Here is a 17,299-nt window from a genome sequence, read left to right as displayed (position 1 = left end):
CTCATTTCATTGGCTGAGGAAAAGTCAATGTGGGCAGTTATTCTAACATAGGCGGCACATGAGTTTCAAGCTTGGGAAAGCAATTTTCACCATAAAAAAATGCACCTTTATGATAAAGCATTCCTTGCATCCTCTCATTTGCAGGCTTATGTAAAATACCTTAACTTATTTCTAAGTTGATGATTAGATTGGATAGTCATAATTTAGGATAATAATATAGCTTAACTCAATCACTGTTTGCAAAAAAAGACTGTTCAATGCAGAACGTAGTGGCTTAAAGTAGGCCTAGGCTATATCAAATAGACTAAATTCATTCTCCTTCTGTTGCACAGGAAAATGTTGACCTTTTTTTATAAATGCATTTCATGCAATTCTACTACACTTTATATGACTGGAGACATTAGCAGAGTCTTTCTTAATATAACAAAAATGACAGGGGAGCCTACTCTGCTGACACTGACAAACAGATCAATAAAAACGACGTCTGATCCATATATTAGGCCTACGAAAGGGGAGACACAAATACAGTATGACGTCCATCTAACCTGGAGGAGGAAATGATTGTCCAAAAACAAACAAAAGTGGCACAGATTCACTACAGTGAACAACAGAAATCAAAAGGAAGTTTGTTCGGAAGAGTCTGTCCTATATCTGAGAGATATAAGAAAGATTAGGAAGCATGTATTTAACTGCTTATTTTTGGCACAAAACAGGCCCTGTCTAAGCAGGGGAGGGGAGGGGGGTTCTACTAAGCTACAGTGCATTCGGAAAGTATTCAGACCCCTTGACTTTATCCACATTTTCTTAGGTTAGGCTTACTCTAAAATGGATCCACACACAATACCCCATAAAGACAAAGCGAAAACAGGTTTTTAGGAATTTAGCAAATAAAAAAATAAAAAATTGAATACTGAAATGTCCCATTTACATAAGTATTCAGACTCTTGACTGTTGAAGCACCTTTGGCAGCGATTACAAACAAAACATCCCCACAGCATGATGCTGCCACCACCATGCTTCCCCGTAGGGGTGGTACCAGGTTTCCTCCAGACGTGATGCTTGGCATTCAGGCCAAAGAGTTCAATCTTGGTTTCATCAGACCAGAGAATCTTGTTTGTCATGGGCTGAGAGTCCTTTAACTCCAAGTGGCCTGTCATGTGCCTTTTACTGAGTGGCTTCCGTCTTGCCACTCTACCATAAAGGCCTGATTGGTGGAGTGCTGCAGAGATAGTTGTCCTTCTTGAAGGTTCTCCCATCTCTACAGAGGAACTCTGGAGCTTTGTCAGAGTGACCATCGGGTTCTTGGTCACCTCCCTGACCAAGGCCCTTCTCTCAGGATTGCTCAGTTAGGCCAGGCGGCCAGCTCTAGGAAGAGTCTTGGTGATTCCAATATTCTACCATTGAAGAATGATGGAGGCGACTGTGTTCTTGTGGTTCTAAAATCCTGCAGAAATGTTTTTGTACCCTTCCCCAGATCTATGCCTCCACACAATCCTGTCTCAGAGCTCTACGAACAATTCCTTTGGTCTCATGGCTTGTTTTGTTTTTTTTGCTCTGACTGTCAACTGTCAATGCACTGTCAACTGTGGGACCTGATGTAGACAGGTGTGTGCCTTTCCGAATCATGTGCAATCAATTGAATTTACCACCAAGGATGATCAATGGGAACTGGATGCACCTGAGCTCAATTTTGAGTCTCATTGCAAAGGGTTTGAATACTTATGTAAATATCTGTATTTCTGTTTAGTTTTGTTTTATACATTATACATTTTATACATTATACATTATACATTTTATACAAACAATTTAATAACCTGTTTTCGCTTTGCTATTCTGGAGAATTGTGTGTAGATTGGTTGAAACATAACAACATGTGGAAAAAGTCAAGGGGTCTGAATAGTATTTGATACTTTTTGAATGCAAGTCATACCATTTTACTATTTTATTTTGAATTTTAACACCCCTTGAAGTATTAAAAAATATATATTTGATGAAAATATGTTTTGGCCTTCTATTAGCCCACACAAACATATTTAATAACATGTTCACTACATGGAACAACAGATAGTCCCCCCCCAAAAATCGAAAGGATTTTTTTTTCTGAAGTGTCTGTCCTAAATGTTTTTTGTTGTTTTTTGAACGTATATTTAACCCTGTATTTTTGGCACTAAACAGTCGCCATATATACAAAAAAAATAATTTGTGGAATTTCTTTCCTTAATGCGTTTGAACAAATCAGTTGTGTTGTGACAAGGCAGGGGTGGTATACAGAAGATAGCCCTATTTGGTAAAACACCAAGTCCATATTATGGCAAGAACAGCTCGAAATGAGCAAAAAGAAACAACAGTCCATTACTTTAAGACCGCCTTTCTTAAAGTATTGGTCGTCGCGGACCTGTTAATGGTGGGTCGTGACGTGTCAGTGTACATTTTATAATTGTTAGATGAATTACTGGAATTGATTTGGCCAAGTGCATCTGCGCTCTGTTCAGTGCGCTACCTGTTTATTAATAAGCAGCAGTCTCTGCTCAGTTTGGCAGCTGCGTGAGTGTGAGAGGGAGATGCCCGCGTTCTTCGCGGTTTACCGGATCTTTCAGTTTTCTTGCAGATCACTCCGCGACACACGCTGCAGCGCTGTCGTTCAGGCAGGAGATGACGCGCTGTCAGCCACTGACTTGTCATTCCTACTCGCCATCATTCACTGTTGTCATCCAATGGACTCATGCTAGCCACAAGTTCTGACCGCATTGTCATGAAACGCACATACAGCGATGAGTTTCTCTCTCTTTCATACGAACTTAGAACGAGGAGCGCCCACAATGTGTTTTGTGTGTGGAAGTGCTTAGTAATGAGACTCGCATAACGAACAAATTAATAAATCGACACATCCTGACCAAACATCCACAGCATGATGGTAAACCCAGGGAGTTATTTCAGAACAGGGCAGAATGCTTCCGAAAACAGTGCTTCGACAGTGGAAAAGTAAGTCAGCTAGCATGGCATTGTTGTCATTTTATAACAGGTGATGATGATAAGCAGTAATAAGGGCGTACTAACTCTCGTAGTAGTAGATGTTAGTTTCTCTTTCAAACAATCCCCTGGCCTTGTACACAGCTAATAGCTAACATTCGCCAAAGCGAGCTAGCTACTGATAGTGCAACCCTAAGTAACAGTACAGATGAAGATTAAATTATTGTTGAAAACGAGTCTAGGTTGGAACTGTTGCTGTTAAAATACAATAATAATTGTTATTCTTAACTGGAATAAACCGATTGAAGCAAGATGCTTTTTGAGGCAAACGCACTCACAGCAGGAAGCAGTCTCCTGCCTGGCTGAGAAAGCAGTAGATGTTCTGGTCCAGTTTGGCACCACATACCTATGCGAGTCAGGGTTCTTAACTCTGACATACTTAAAGAACAAGTACAGAAACAGTTTCAAGGCTGAGCATGACCTCAATGTTGTACTGTCAAAAACAGAGCCCAGAATAGACCTGCTCTCATGAGGACTGTGTTTGTTTTCTGGTCTACAGATGTGATCATTCAGTTTATTCCAGTTCAGAATAAAAAATATGTATTGTATTTTAACGGCAACAGTTCCAACCTATACTTTCTTTCAACAATAATTTCTACAATAAGATGTACAGTAGGCCTGATCATTTTTTCATCTTTACTGTTACTTAGTGCAACCCTATCAAAAAGCCTGTGTGTGTGTTCTGTTATTCGTCTGTGTGATGTGATCAATCCGTTTGTTCCAGTTCAGAATGAAAATTATTTATTGTATTTTAACAGCAACAGTTCCAACCTAGACAGATATGCAAGAGTGTATTTAATAGGGGAAAATAAACATTAATACATATTTATATGGATATTTAATTTCATTGTTTGTTTTTGTCTATATTGCATTTGTTTTAGGCATAAGGGCAGTGAAATGTACCGATATTTATGTATAGTTGCATATTTTCCTAAGCTTGGGTCCCAGAAAAACACAATTTCTCATTTGGGTCCCAGGCTGAAAAAGTTTAAGAACCCTTGCTTTAAGACATGAAGGTCAATCTGGAAAATGTAAAGAACTTTGAAAGTTTCTTTAAGAGCAGTCTTTAAAATCATCAAGCGCTATGGTGAAACTGGCTGTCATGAGGGCCGCCACAGGAAAGGAAGACCCAGAGTTACTTCTCCTGCAGAGGATAAGTTCATTAGAGTTGACTGCACCTCCGATTGCAGCCCTAATACATGCTTCACAGAGTTCAAGTAACAGACACATCTCATCATCAACTGTTCAGAGGAGACTACGTGAATCAGGCCTTCATTGTCGATTTGCTGTAAAGAAACCACTACTAAAGGACACCAAAAAGAAGAAGAGACTTGCTTGGGCCAAGAAACATGAGCAATGGACATTAGACCAGTGGAAATCTGTCCTTTGGTCTGATGAATCCAAATTTGAGATTTTTGGTTCAACCGCTGTGGCTTTGTGAGACGCAGAGTAGGTAAACGGATGATCTCCGCATGTGTGGTTCCCAACGTGAAGCATGGAGGAGGTGTAATGGTGTGGGGGTGCTTTGCTGGTGACATCTTCAGTAATTTATTTAGAATTCAAGGCACAAGTATAAACACCATGGAACCACGCAGCCGTCATACCGCTCAGATAGCAGATTTTTAAAGTTGGTGAGGGAGGTAAAAGTCTCCAACTTCAGCGATTTTTGCAATTTGTTCCAGTCACAGGCAGCAGAGAACTGGAAGGAAAGGCGGCCAAATGAGGTGTTGGATTTAGGAATGATCAGTGAGATACACCTGCTGGAGCGCGTGCTACGGGTGGGTGTTGCCATCGTGACCAGTGAACCTAGCATGGACTTGTAGATGATCTGGAGCCAGTGGGTCTGGCGACGAATATGTAGCGAGGGCCAGCCGACTAGAGCATACAGGTCGCAGTGGTGGGTGGTATAAGGTGCTTTAGTAACACAACGGATGGCACTGTGATAAACTGCATCCAGTTTGCTGAGTAGAGTATTGGAAGCTATTTTGTATATGACATCGCCGAAGTCGAGGATCGGTAGGATAGTCAGTTTTACTAGGGTAAGTTTGGCGGCGTGAGTGAAGGAGGCTTTATTGCGGAATAGAAAGCCGACTCTAGATTTGATTTTAGATTGGAGATGTTTGATATGAGTCTGGAAGGATAGTTTACAGTCTAGCCAGACACCTAGGTACTTATAGATGTCCACATATTCTAGGTCGGAACCATCCAGGGTGGTGATGCTAGTCGGCGTGCGGGTGCAGGCAGCGTACTGTTGAAAAGCATGCATTTGGTTTTACTAGCGTTTAAGAGCAGTTGGAGGCCACGGAAGGAGTGTTGTATGGCATTGAAGCTCGTTTGGAGGTTAGATAGCACAGAAGGAAGGGCCAGATGTATACAGAATGGTGTCGTCTGCGTAGAGGTGGATCAGGGAATCGCCCGCAGCAAGAGCAACATCATTGATATATACAGAGAAAAGAGTCGGCCCGAGAATTGAACCCTGTGGCACCCCCATAGAGTCTGCCAGAGGACCGGACAACATGCCCTCCGATTTGACACACTGAACTCTGTCTGCAAAGTAGTTGGTGAACCAGATGAACATCCCAAGACATCAGTCAGGAAGTTAAAGCTTGGTTGTAAATGGGTCTTCCAAATGGTCAATGATCCCAAGCATACCTCCAATGTTGTGGCAAAATGGCTTACGGACAACAAAGTCAAGGTATTGGAGTGGCCATCACAAAGCCCTGACCTCAATCCTATAGAAAATGTGTGGGCAGAACTGAACTGAGCGTGTGCAAGCAAGGATGCCTACAAACCTGACTCAGTTACACCAGCTCTGTCAGGAGGAATGGGCCAAAATTCACCCAACTTATTGTGGGAAGCTTGTGGAAGGCTACCTGAAACATTTGACCTAAGTTAAACAATTTAAAGGCAATGCTACCAAATACTAATTGAGTGTATATAAACGTCTGACCCACTGGGAATGTGATGAAAGAAATAAAAACTTAAATAAATCATTCTCTCTATTATTCTGACATTTCACATTTTTTAAATAAAGTGGTGATCCTACCTGATCTAAGACAGGGAATTTTTACTCAGATTAAATGTCATGAATTGTGAAAAACTGAGTTTAAATGTATTTGACTAAGGTGTATGTAAACTTCCGACTTCAACTGTCCATGTAATAGTGCCAGACATGCACACAAACATATACAGATGGCATTGCTGTTATGGTTTTAGTTGTCCTTGAAGTCCTTTGTTTTAAATATTTATTTATTTTTATTTATTTATTATTTTATTTTTTATTGTTTGCTTCTTTTTTTCTGTCTTTCTTTTTTCTCCTCAGTTCATTCTCTTGGTTGCTGGTGCATGGGGGTGGGTAATGGATTTAATTGTATTTTTTATTTTTCTTCTTGGGGGGGTGGGTGTGGGAGGGGTCTAGAATGGTTGAGGGACAGCTATTGGGGAACTGTGGGGGGGATCTTGGAGGGTTCACATTTTTTGGCCTGGTGGCAGATCTGTCAACGTGCCCTTGAGCAGGGCATTGACCCTGGGTGCTTCTGTGTGTCGCCCTGAATGGGAGTCTGTTGGATGACTGGTATGATGTAGTTGTTGAGCGGTTTCACTGCAAGTGTATTGTATGTTTCGGATATTCAATAAAAAAAACACAAGTGTAAAAAAAAAAAACTGCAAGGCTACCACAGCATTCTGCAGCGATAGACCTTCACATCTGGTTTGCGCTTAGTGGGACTATAATTTGTTTTTCAACAAGACAATGACCCAACACACCTCCAGGCTGTGTAAGGGCTAATTGTCCAAGAAGGAGAGTGATGGAGTGCTGCATCAGATGACCTGGCTTCCACAATCACCCGACCTCAACACAACTGAGAAGGTTTGGGATGAGTTGGACTGCAGAGTGAAGGACAAGCAGCCAACAAGTGCTCAGCATATGTGGGAACTCCTTCAAGACTGTTGGAAAAGCATTCCAGGTGAAGCTGGAATGAGTGTGCAAAGCTGTCATCAAGGCAAAGGGTGGCTACTTGGAAAAATCTGAAATATTTTTATTTAACACTTTTTTTGGTTACTACATGATTCCATATCTGTTATTTCATAGTTTGGATGTCTTCACTATTATTCTACAATGTCGAAAATAGTAAAAAATAAACTTTGAATGAGTAGCTGTGTCCCAACTTTTGACTGGTACTGTATATGTTTTTAAAATGCATACTGCTTCCAGCTCACACTGTAAAGTGTGACCCGCTGAAGACTGCCTACCGTTGAACTTGAAGCGCTCTTCCTTTTCGCCATTCAATTACCAGTTGAGAAATAGAAGTAGTATCGATTTTTAATTGTGGCCACCAAAATGTTTTAACTCACGATTTCATTTAGAATTGTTGCACAATGACTGTGCTTATAAAGCACATTTCACTCCAGCTGCAATAGGAGCTGTAGCAGCCACTCTCGCGCTGTCTGACTGATGTTCCGCTTAAACTAGGCTCTGTATCTGTATGCTGTGCGTGTGTGATAAATAAGAATCATAACAACTAACAAAATAACTAACAATATGTACACTCAAATTTAATTCCAGTAAAGTATTCAAATGAAGCATGACTGGTCAAATGTATTTAGATCGACTGGTATTTTCATCAATGAATAGGCTAAAAGGCATTGTTTTGCAATTGGCCGGTGGCAATTTTAATTTATCGTCTTCTCATTTATTTTTTGGGGCCAAAATCCGTCTATTACCGGCAAATGTGATCCACAGCACATACATCTCCCAGATGTCACACGCACAGAGAGAGAGAGAGAGAGAGAGAGAGAGAGAGAGAGAGAGAGAGAGAGAGAGAGAGAGATCGCCTTACTCTCTCGATCTCTCTCGCTCTGCTCTTTGCACTGATCCCCTTTTCCCTACTGGCTTTCATAACACCCTCTCTTTGCTTGGCAGAGGCCTTCCTATGGTGATGGGCTCTTGGTTAAACAGAATGTTATATAACTTGACAGCTGTGGCTCCTGGGGCATGGAAGTGATTGACGGTGCAAGGGTCAGAGGGGAGAGCGAGTGTATGCGATTTTGTGTGTGTGTGTGTTAGAGAGATGTGTGCCCACTTGCGCAGTAGCAGTATGTGCTCAGCCAGTGTCAGTCTATTGAGGGACACAACTAAACTAAGTCCAGTGACCCCATCGCAGACAGACAACAACTGACGCAGACAGTCAGACACAACTCTGATCAACAGACTAGTGTGTGTCACACACAGAACAAGGCATTGCATCTTATATTCATCTTACCTCATCGCAGAGACTGACACACAGACTGACAGATGCTAGGGTGACACACAAATACACTCAAATGAATCTACTTAAAGGCACAGAGGGTGCCTTATCCTTAATAAGCCACTAAAGTGAGCCGTCACAGAACCGGACATTGACAGCCCCAGGCAGACACACACGCATCACATTGACTGCTTCATCCAGTGAGCCATCACTTTGACTGCCCCAGATCGACACATAGACCGACTGACATAGGGACTGATATAGAGAGGGAACATTTTATAGGCCACACATTGGCTGAGATCATAGCCCCCCCCATCTGACCTCGGAGTTAAAGAGCCTACAGAGCGGGACAGTCACGCGTACTCACAGAGGCATCATCACATCGATTAGAGCCCAGAACGGAGAATGACACAAGGAAATTATTGAAATCGATATGTGTGTGTGTGAGAGAGAGAGAGATATTAAAGTAGTTTAGAAAAGGAAGTGCTTCCTTTCTGGTTGCGTATGACGTCACTGATGTCAGTAGTTAGGGTTAGGGCAGGGTTTCCCAAACTCGGTTTTGGACCCTGAGGGGTGCTCATTTTGTTTTTTGCCCTAGCACTATACAGCTGATTCAAATAATCAACTAATCATCAAGCTTTAATAATTTGAATCAGCTGTGTAGTATTAGGGCAAAACGTGCACCCCGTCGGAGTCCTGAGGTCCGAGTTTGGGAAATGGTGGGTTACGGAAAATAGGACTTTGAATGGAAATACGTTTGGTCCCCATGAGGATAGATTTAAAAAATGTGTGTGTTTAGTATGCTCTTATGTGCCATCCATATTTATCCGGTCACTGTCCTCAATGTGTGTGTGTTGGTGTGCCAATGCGTGGGTGTGTGTGCCCACACAAACAATTGTCTGTGAGCGCTTCTGCACCAATGTGTGTGTACCAATGCGTGCCCTGTCTCCTCCGGTCTCCCTGGGTCCATTGGGCTGATTGTTTGTGTGGCTCTCTCAGGCTGAGCTGCACTAGCTGCTGCTGTTAGCTGGCACCGTCTGTGCCGGGACGCTTAATATAGCACTGCACCAGGAAGAGAAAGAAGGGGGCGGTGGGGGCACCAAAAATATAGAGGAGGCACTTTTTTTCATCGACAATTAGAGAGCAGGGCTGGGTAATTTAGGAAAAGGAACAAAGGACTCCTTTCTCTCAATCAGTCACCATTCGTCATTACTGTTTTGGTTGATTTGATGTTTCCATCATGCAGCCCGCCCGCAACGTTTCCTCAAAATTAAACTGGCCTTTAATGATGATGTTAATTACATGATTATTGTTATTATTATAGACCTACAGTACATACTCGTCATGTCTGACCGCTAGGTACCCCTAATAAAGGGACATCGACCAATCGAGAGGAAGACGTATGAGAGTCGTGTTATGGTGTACATTTTCAGTCCTTTTCCTCTCCGTAGCATCAATATCCTCTGTCAATCCGTCAGTACGGCCCTCGAAGGCGTTATCAATCGTACAAGAGGTTCCATAACAAAGACAAGTTTGTGTGTGTGTGAATTTGGAGCTCTCAATGGTTCCATGTTATTGCAATAATGAGGACGTTTTCTTAGACATACTTGCTTTAGTTGTGTAATATGACGGGAAAAGTGTAAATTGACCTAAAACTATATGTGCATGCGCGCACACACACACACACACACCCTGCAGTGGTGGTTGCCCTCTCTTTCCCCTTATTTTTTTTCCGCTCTTTCCCCAAAATGTTTTCCTCTCCCTCTCTCTTTCTCTCTCGCTCTGTGCGGTCTCACTCGCCTCCCTTCCATCCCTCAGTTGAACTTCTCTGTATATGTAATTAAAGGAACACAATGTTCCCATGTGGATAAGCAGACATAGATATCTTATTGTAAATTTGAAAACAAAGTTTGTGATAATGTGTGGTAGTCAGTAGATAAATGTAGTAATATTTGGTTAATCTTCATATCATATGCTATTGTTTACTGGTCTTCTAACCCAGCCATATCCTCTCTGTTTTCAGAATGCTGATGTCTTTGCCCTTGCCTTGGAATTATGGGAAATAAATAAGAGATCCTGAAGCTCCTCCTCCTCATCCTTGTGTGACAGCCAATGGGAAGACGGGTTGCACTGGTCACACCTCTGAAGCACTTTGGAAGGACTGATGGAAAACCTTTTATTTTTTTGCTTTCAGTTTATTGGTCGTGATGACCAATGGGGATGCGTGCCAATGATATTCTGAAAACCTATTGGTTGCACTTAGCCTGAGAAGGGAGGACTCTAAGCCAATCAGAGAAGAGTATGAAGACTGACTGCTGACTGGGAGCCAATGATATTTTTCGATCATCAGCTTAAATGGAAACCCAATTAACCAATCAAAAATAAGGATTTAATCTAATGATGGCTGAATATACAAAGTATAAAAACAAAATATATAGAAATATATATCTGCTCAAGTGCCTAATTTTTTGATTGTAGACATTCTACAAAGAACTTCAACTTAGCATTGACTAAGGAAGTGAAGACGTTTCAGTATTTGTGCTTGTTTGAAGTAGCACTATGTTGTGGCAGGTGTAAGAATAATAAGGATAATGATGATGATAAAAATACCAATTAGCTGGCCTTACTGTCTTACTGTGAGAGATGTTGGCAGCATAGCTTCTATTCGCTTTAAGCTCATTGCTTTAAGCTCATGTAACTGACAGATTTCTCCCTATCTCTCTCACTCTCTCTCCCTCAAAATCTCTATCTCTCTCTGCCCATACCTCTCATCCAAGATTGCAGTATTCTATATCACATACCAACCCGCCCACATACTTTACAAAAAGACAGTCACCCTTCACTGGGAATACTGTCTCTGGCGCTGGACAATATGTATTTAACACACAAAGACAAACACTTGGCACTTGTTGCAGGTAAAGACAGGTGCTCTGTTCCAAAATCTACATTAACATACCACTTGGAATGAAGTGATGTGTTGTGGAATGCATGCATTCTGAGCAGTGGTGAAAAAAGTACTCAATTGTCATATTTGAGTAAAAGTAAAGATACCTTAATAGAAAATGACTGAAGTAAAAATGAAAGTCACCAAGTAAAATACTACTTGAGTAAAGGTCAAAGTATTTGATTTTAAATATACTTGTGTATCAAAAGTAAATGGATTTGCTAAAATGTACTTAAGTATCAAAAGTAAAAGTATAAACAATTTAAAATTCCTTATATTAAGCAAACCAGACGGCACAATTGTTTTTATTTTTATGTATTGGCGGATAGTCAGAGGCACACACTCAGACATCATTTACAAACAAAGGATTTGTGTTTAGTGAGTCCGCCAGATCAGAGGCAGTATGGATGACCAGGGATGTTCTCTTGATAAGTGTCAAAATGTAATTACTTTTGAGTACTTTTGGGTGTCCGAGAAAATGTATGGAGTAACAAGTACATTATTTTATTTAGGAATGTAGTGAAGTAAAAGTATGCAAAAATATAAATAGTAAAGTACAGATACCCCAAAAGTAGTATTTCTACTTAAGTACTTTACACCACTGAGTGGTGTAAATGGGCTCCTGTGGATGTTGGAACATAGCCATTCAAAATTGGGGTAAGATGAGCTCAACCACTCAACATACCCCATTCTCCTCTACCTGGGTTGGTCAGATTATTATAGCATTGTGCTAGGTATATGGTAAATCCCTCAGCATTGTGCTAGGTAGATGGTAAATCCCTCAGCATTGTGCTAGGTATATGGTAAATCCCTCAGCATTGTGCTAGGTAGATGGTAAATCCCTCAGCATTGTGCTAGGTAGATGGTAAATCCCTCAGCATTGTGCTAGGTAGATGGTAAATCCCTCAGCATTGTGCTAGCTAGGTGGTAAATCCCTCAGCATTGTGCTAGGTAGATGGTAAATCCCTCAGCATTGTGCTAGGTAGATGGTAAACCCCTCAGCATTGTGCTAGGTAGATGGTAAATCCCTCAGCATTGTGCTAGGTAGATGGTAAATCCCTCAGCATTGTGCTAGGTAGATGGTAAATCCCTCAGCATTGTGCTAGGTAGATGGTAAATCCCTCAGCATTGTGCTAGGTAGATGGTAAATCCCTCAGCATTGTGCTAGGTAGATGGTAAACCCCTCAGCATTGTGCTAGGTAGATGGTAAATCCCTCAGCATTGTGCTAGGTAGATGGTAAATCCCTCAGCATTGTGCTAGCTAGGTGGTAAATGGATAGTGTTGCTGATCACAGCTCAGATATAGGTATGACATTATTATCCTACTCAATCCAATTATCAGATAAAACGTTAGCATCTATTATCTCAAGACAGTTGCAGGTCTTTTCATCCCCATCGTGTCAGGAGCCTGTTAAGCGATAGGATGGTAGAGTATAGTGTCCATAGAGATAACGGAGGCGCTGACATTAGCTGTGCTAACTATAGCCCTTGCTAAAGTCGTCTTGTCTAACATCTGGATTTGATAACATGGGCCTTGCTAGCTGCGGGGAACAAGCTAACTTCAGCCTAGTTAGCAAAGTATTTTGTTAGGGGGCATAGATGGCCACAACCCTCTTTTCTGTTTCTCATTCTCCCTTTTTCTCTTTCTTTTTGTCTCTTACTTTAAACTCTTTCTGCTACTTTAAACTCTTTCTGCTATGCATTAGCACTAAAGTGCCTGTCTGTATGTCTGTCAGTCTGTTCCTTTCTTCCCCTTTAGCACTATCAGGGCTATCCTCTCAAAATATATATAGTCTATTTTTATGTATATTTTTCTTTTAGCGTATGTACAATATTGTGTAACCTCAAGGTACCCTTCCCTTATTGAGGTTTCAATTACGATGTTCAAGGATGTAGTGACCCATGAAATGACTTGACCAATTGCCCCTGACTTCATCACGTGTTTGTATTGGGTTGGTGCTGGAAAATGTAGGCCCCGAGGAGGACCCCATTGAGGACCTCGTCTATGGATGGCCGTATTAGTGCCAAAACAAAAATACGCTGTGACTCTTTCCGACAATACATTAAAAAGCTACAGTAGCTGCTTTGAATAGCTACTATGAGCTCTCAAGTTCTGACGTTTTATATTTTTCTTGGTTGTTAAATGCTATTATAAACTTGCCTGCTCTCTTGTTGTTTTCTTTACCGCCGTAAAAACAAAAAACCTGTCTTGGATGCTTTGAGACATCTTGCCTCATAGTTTGCCTCTGGGACACTTATGAAATTGTACTAAATTATCAATACTTACTGTAAGTTGCCAATATGAGCAATCACAGAAAGAGAAAAATAGGGGGGCGCGGGGGGGGGGGGGGGGGGGGGCCTTTAAACAGAACGACATGTGTCCATTTCACTACCACCACATTTGTATATGGGCTGGCTGTCTTATGCACTTCCTTCTCATTTGAGTCACGTGACTTTTGGTAGCATAACAAAGCGGCTTCATTGCTACCAGATTGGGATCTGTGGTCAGGACAATTGGCCATAATGGTTTCCAATGCAGAGGTGGGGTTAGGAAAGTAGTTTGACTCCAACCTCACTGTGCCGGGTTTGTTTCTGTTTACTGCATGGCACAAAGAGGCAGCAACGCACACACACACACACACACATTAAACACAAACAGTGTTTTGGAAATGTTATATTTTTCTCATAATGACTCAACAATCTTCCAAATTAAAGCCAGATCCTAGGTTCCAGTAATATGGAGAAAAACACACAAAAACGAACTTAGTGCAAGAGTTCATTCTGAAATCAAAGTTAAATCCAACACTTTATGGCCTCAAAAGTGGACAATGCCCATGAGCTCATTCGCTGTTGAGGTCTAGATGACAAACTTGAATTTTGGAGTGAAGTGTCACTTTAATTCTTAGAGAAGCAAGGTACTTGGAGGCAAGAGTGTCATGTCTCCATTTAACATACCTACAGTGGCAACCTGTCATTCAGGGCAGTTGGGGCAGAGCCCCACCTGTTTTAGCCCCACCTGTTAAACTAAAAAAATATATACTTTTTTAGTTTTATCAGTTTTGCATGTTATTTTGGCATTAGTACATGTCACATCAGTTTGCAAACAATGTAAAAGAAAAATCATTGAGTTAATAAAGCTGCATAAAAACATGGTCTCTTTTTTGCTTTCTTGAGTAAGGCAGCTCCAAAATGCAGGTGTTTCTGCCTAGCTCAGTGCTTTCTGTGATGGTGTGGCAGCGAGTGGAAAATACGGAGCGTAGGAGTTGGTAATGTTCTCTAGTTGCACCGTGATTGGCTCAGTGTTCTGTTACTCATGGGGACACTATGTCACTGCAAAATCTACAGCGAAAGCTCGAAAATTCAAGCCCCTTGGGTGCTGGGTACCCATTGAAGAAGGCTCAAAGGGATTGGCAACAAATAAAATGATGTTAAATCACCTTTATATCTACCGTAAATTTGATTGGACTTATCATGTCCAAGGGAAAAGCCAGATTGGGGTTCTAGATGTTCTAGGTTCAAGAAAGGGAAAAGCCAGTTTGGGGTTCTAGAAAGGGAAAAGCCAGATTGGGGTTCTAGATGTTCTAGGTTCAAGAAAGGGAAAGACTGTTTGGGGTTCTAGGAAGGGAAAAGGCAGTTTTACAATATTTCTTTCTCTTATTTTCTTTCAGGGATAATTCTGAATGGGAAATTGTGATGATATTTGCCTGTGCTTGAGAGAACAAAACTAAGCTGCAAAAAAAAAAGGCTAACAAAGAAATGTGCTGTTTTTTTTCTGAAGATGAAGTTGGAATTGTCCATTTATCAAAATCTCATAAAAAGAAGAGTTGTCTGGATGGATGGATGTCTGTGGGGAGGACTGACTGACTCACTCACTCACTCACTCAAACCCATGAAGGTTTTAACAACCACAACTCAGATATGCTGATGACATGTAAAATACAACTGTTTAATTATTTAATTACTGTACACACAATGCCATTGAATTATATTAGTCATCATCTCTCAGTGATAAGATCAATGTGACTCTGTAGTGGCAAGATGCCAACAGGGTTTATAACGCATCTGAGTGGAATGATGACCTACTGCTTTTATGTATGTGTGTGTGTGTAATTCTCTCTCTCGTTCACAGTTTCATTGGGCATTAAGATAAGTCAGTATCTCACATCTCCCTCCCGCTTTCCTTTCACTCTTTCTAATACCTAATGAAGTTTGTTGTCTGTCTCTCCCAGATGGCCAGGAACCTGGACCCCAAGTGATCTTTCCACTAAATCCCATTTGGGCTGAATAGGAATATGTGTGCGCACACACACACACACACGCACACGCAGATGCTCTCACTTTCTCTCTGCCCTGCAAGAAATATGTAAGTAAAGTGCACGTCATCACCTGTATGTATGAGGGCAGGGATGGGCAACTGGAAAAATACAATTTGAACGGTCATCTAACTCGGAATTCCATGTCGGGAACTCTGGCCTCTTTCTAGAGCTCCAACCTGAAGATCACTGACATCATGATACGATCTTGTTTTTTTCCGTGTTCCAAGATGTCTTGAAAGCACCATAAATCCAGAAAAATACAGACTTTGATGACAAAGTTTGATGGCAAAAGTTGCCTACAAGAAGGAACGGCGCGCCCCCCTTTTGTAGACCCGAGGATCATTCTGGGTCTCAATTTACTGTTGAGAGTTAGAATAGTACAATACACGAAGTGCAATATCGATATTTGGTTGTGCATCAGCAGTTTTTATCTTGTTCTGACAGTCACTCAATTGACCCAATATTTTAGATTGGTAAGTTAGTCTAGCGGCCAGCTATCTACACTTGCGGTAATCATGGTCAAATTTCTCACTCTGATATCATAGATTTCTCACCACCCCATAGCAAAATGTGTAGAATTGCACAAAATGAGTTATAACATTGCTAAATCTTCTCTCAACACCATGGCAAAATGTGTAGAATTGCAGAAAACGTGCTTTATAACTGCACCATTTTCTCTACGCCCCAAGTCAAAATGTGTATACATTTTTCAAGAGGGAGGCTGCTAAAATATTTTGCTTGCAAGGTTTTCTTTATATTTGACTATTTTATACATTGTAGAATCATAGTGAAGACATCAAAACTATGAAATAACACACATGGAATCATGTATTAGCCAAAAAAGTGTTAAACAATTCGATATATTAGATTCTTCAAAGTAGCCACCCTTTGCCTTGATGACAGCTTTGCACACTCTTGGCATTCTCTCAACCAACTTCACCTGGAATGCTTTTCCAACAGTCTTGAGGGAGTTCCTAATTATGCTGAGCATTTGTTGGCTGCTTTTCCTTCACTCTGCAGTTCAATACATCTCAAACCATCTCAATTGGGTTGACGCCGGGTGATTGTGGAGGTCAGGTGATTGTGGAGGCCAGGTCATCTGATACAGCACTCATCACTCTCCTTGGACATATAGACCTTACACAGCCTGGAGGTGTGTTCTGGGTCATTATCCTGTTGAAAAACAAATAATAGTCCCACTAAGCGCAAACCAGATGGGATGGAGTATCGCTGTAGAAAGATGTGGTAGCCATGCTGGTGAAGTGTGCCTTGAATTCTAAATAAATCACAGACATTGTCACCAGCAAAGCACCCACACACCATCACACCTCCTCCTCCATGCTTCATGGAAATGCGGAGATCATCTGTTCACCTTCTCTGTGTCTCTCAAAGACATGGTGGCTGGAACCAAAAATCTAAATTTGGACCAAAGGACACTTTCCACCGGTCTAATGTCCATTGCTCATGTTTCTTGGTCCAAGCATGTCTCTTTTTCTTATTGGTGTCATTCAGTAGTGGTTTCTTTGCAGCAATTCGACCATGAAGGCCTGATTTGCGCAGTCTCCTCTGAACAGTTGATGTTGAGATGTGTCTATTACTTGAACTCTGAAGCATTTATTTGGGCTACAATCTCTGAGGCTGGTAACTCTAATTAACGTATCCTCTGCAGCAGTTGTAACTCTGGGTCTTCCTTTCCTGTGGCATTCCTCATGAGAGCCAGTTTCATCATAGCGCTTGATGGTTTTTGCGACTGCACTTGAAGA

At 41.4% G+C, this 17,299-nt stretch overlaps 1 protein-coding gene across 2 annotated transcripts in view; it reads left to right on the top strand.

The window, feature by feature from the left end:
* The window catches only part of LOC139378973 (insulin receptor substrate 1-B), an 83,922-nt gene extending 69,549 nt beyond the window's left edge, over positions 1-14,373 (top strand). Inside the window, exons 4-5 of one of the 2 annotated variants that reach the window (XR_011628352.1) lie at positions 10,300-12,016; positions 12,296-14,373. Coding sequence is in view for 1 of the 2 variants with exons in the window: in XM_071121629.1 (XP_070977730.1) it covers positions 10,300-10,307 (8 nt within the window). In the remaining variant the exon portion in view is untranslated. Of the gene's footprint in view, positions 1-10,299; positions 12,146-12,295 lie in introns of those variants that run through there. The other variant, XM_071121629.1, reaches the window with a different exon arrangement.
* Positions 14,374-17,299: the final 2,926 nt, after the last annotated feature.

The sequence above is a fragment of the Oncorhynchus clarkii genome, chromosome 21 (assembly GCF_045791955.1).
Source record: "Oncorhynchus clarkii lewisi isolate Uvic-CL-2024 chromosome 21, UVic_Ocla_1.0, whole genome shotgun sequence".
NCBI classification, from domain to species: domain Eukaryota; kingdom Metazoa; phylum Chordata; class Actinopteri; order Salmoniformes; family Salmonidae; genus Oncorhynchus; species Oncorhynchus clarkii.
This window is presented reverse-complemented; position numbering and strand designations above follow the sequence as displayed.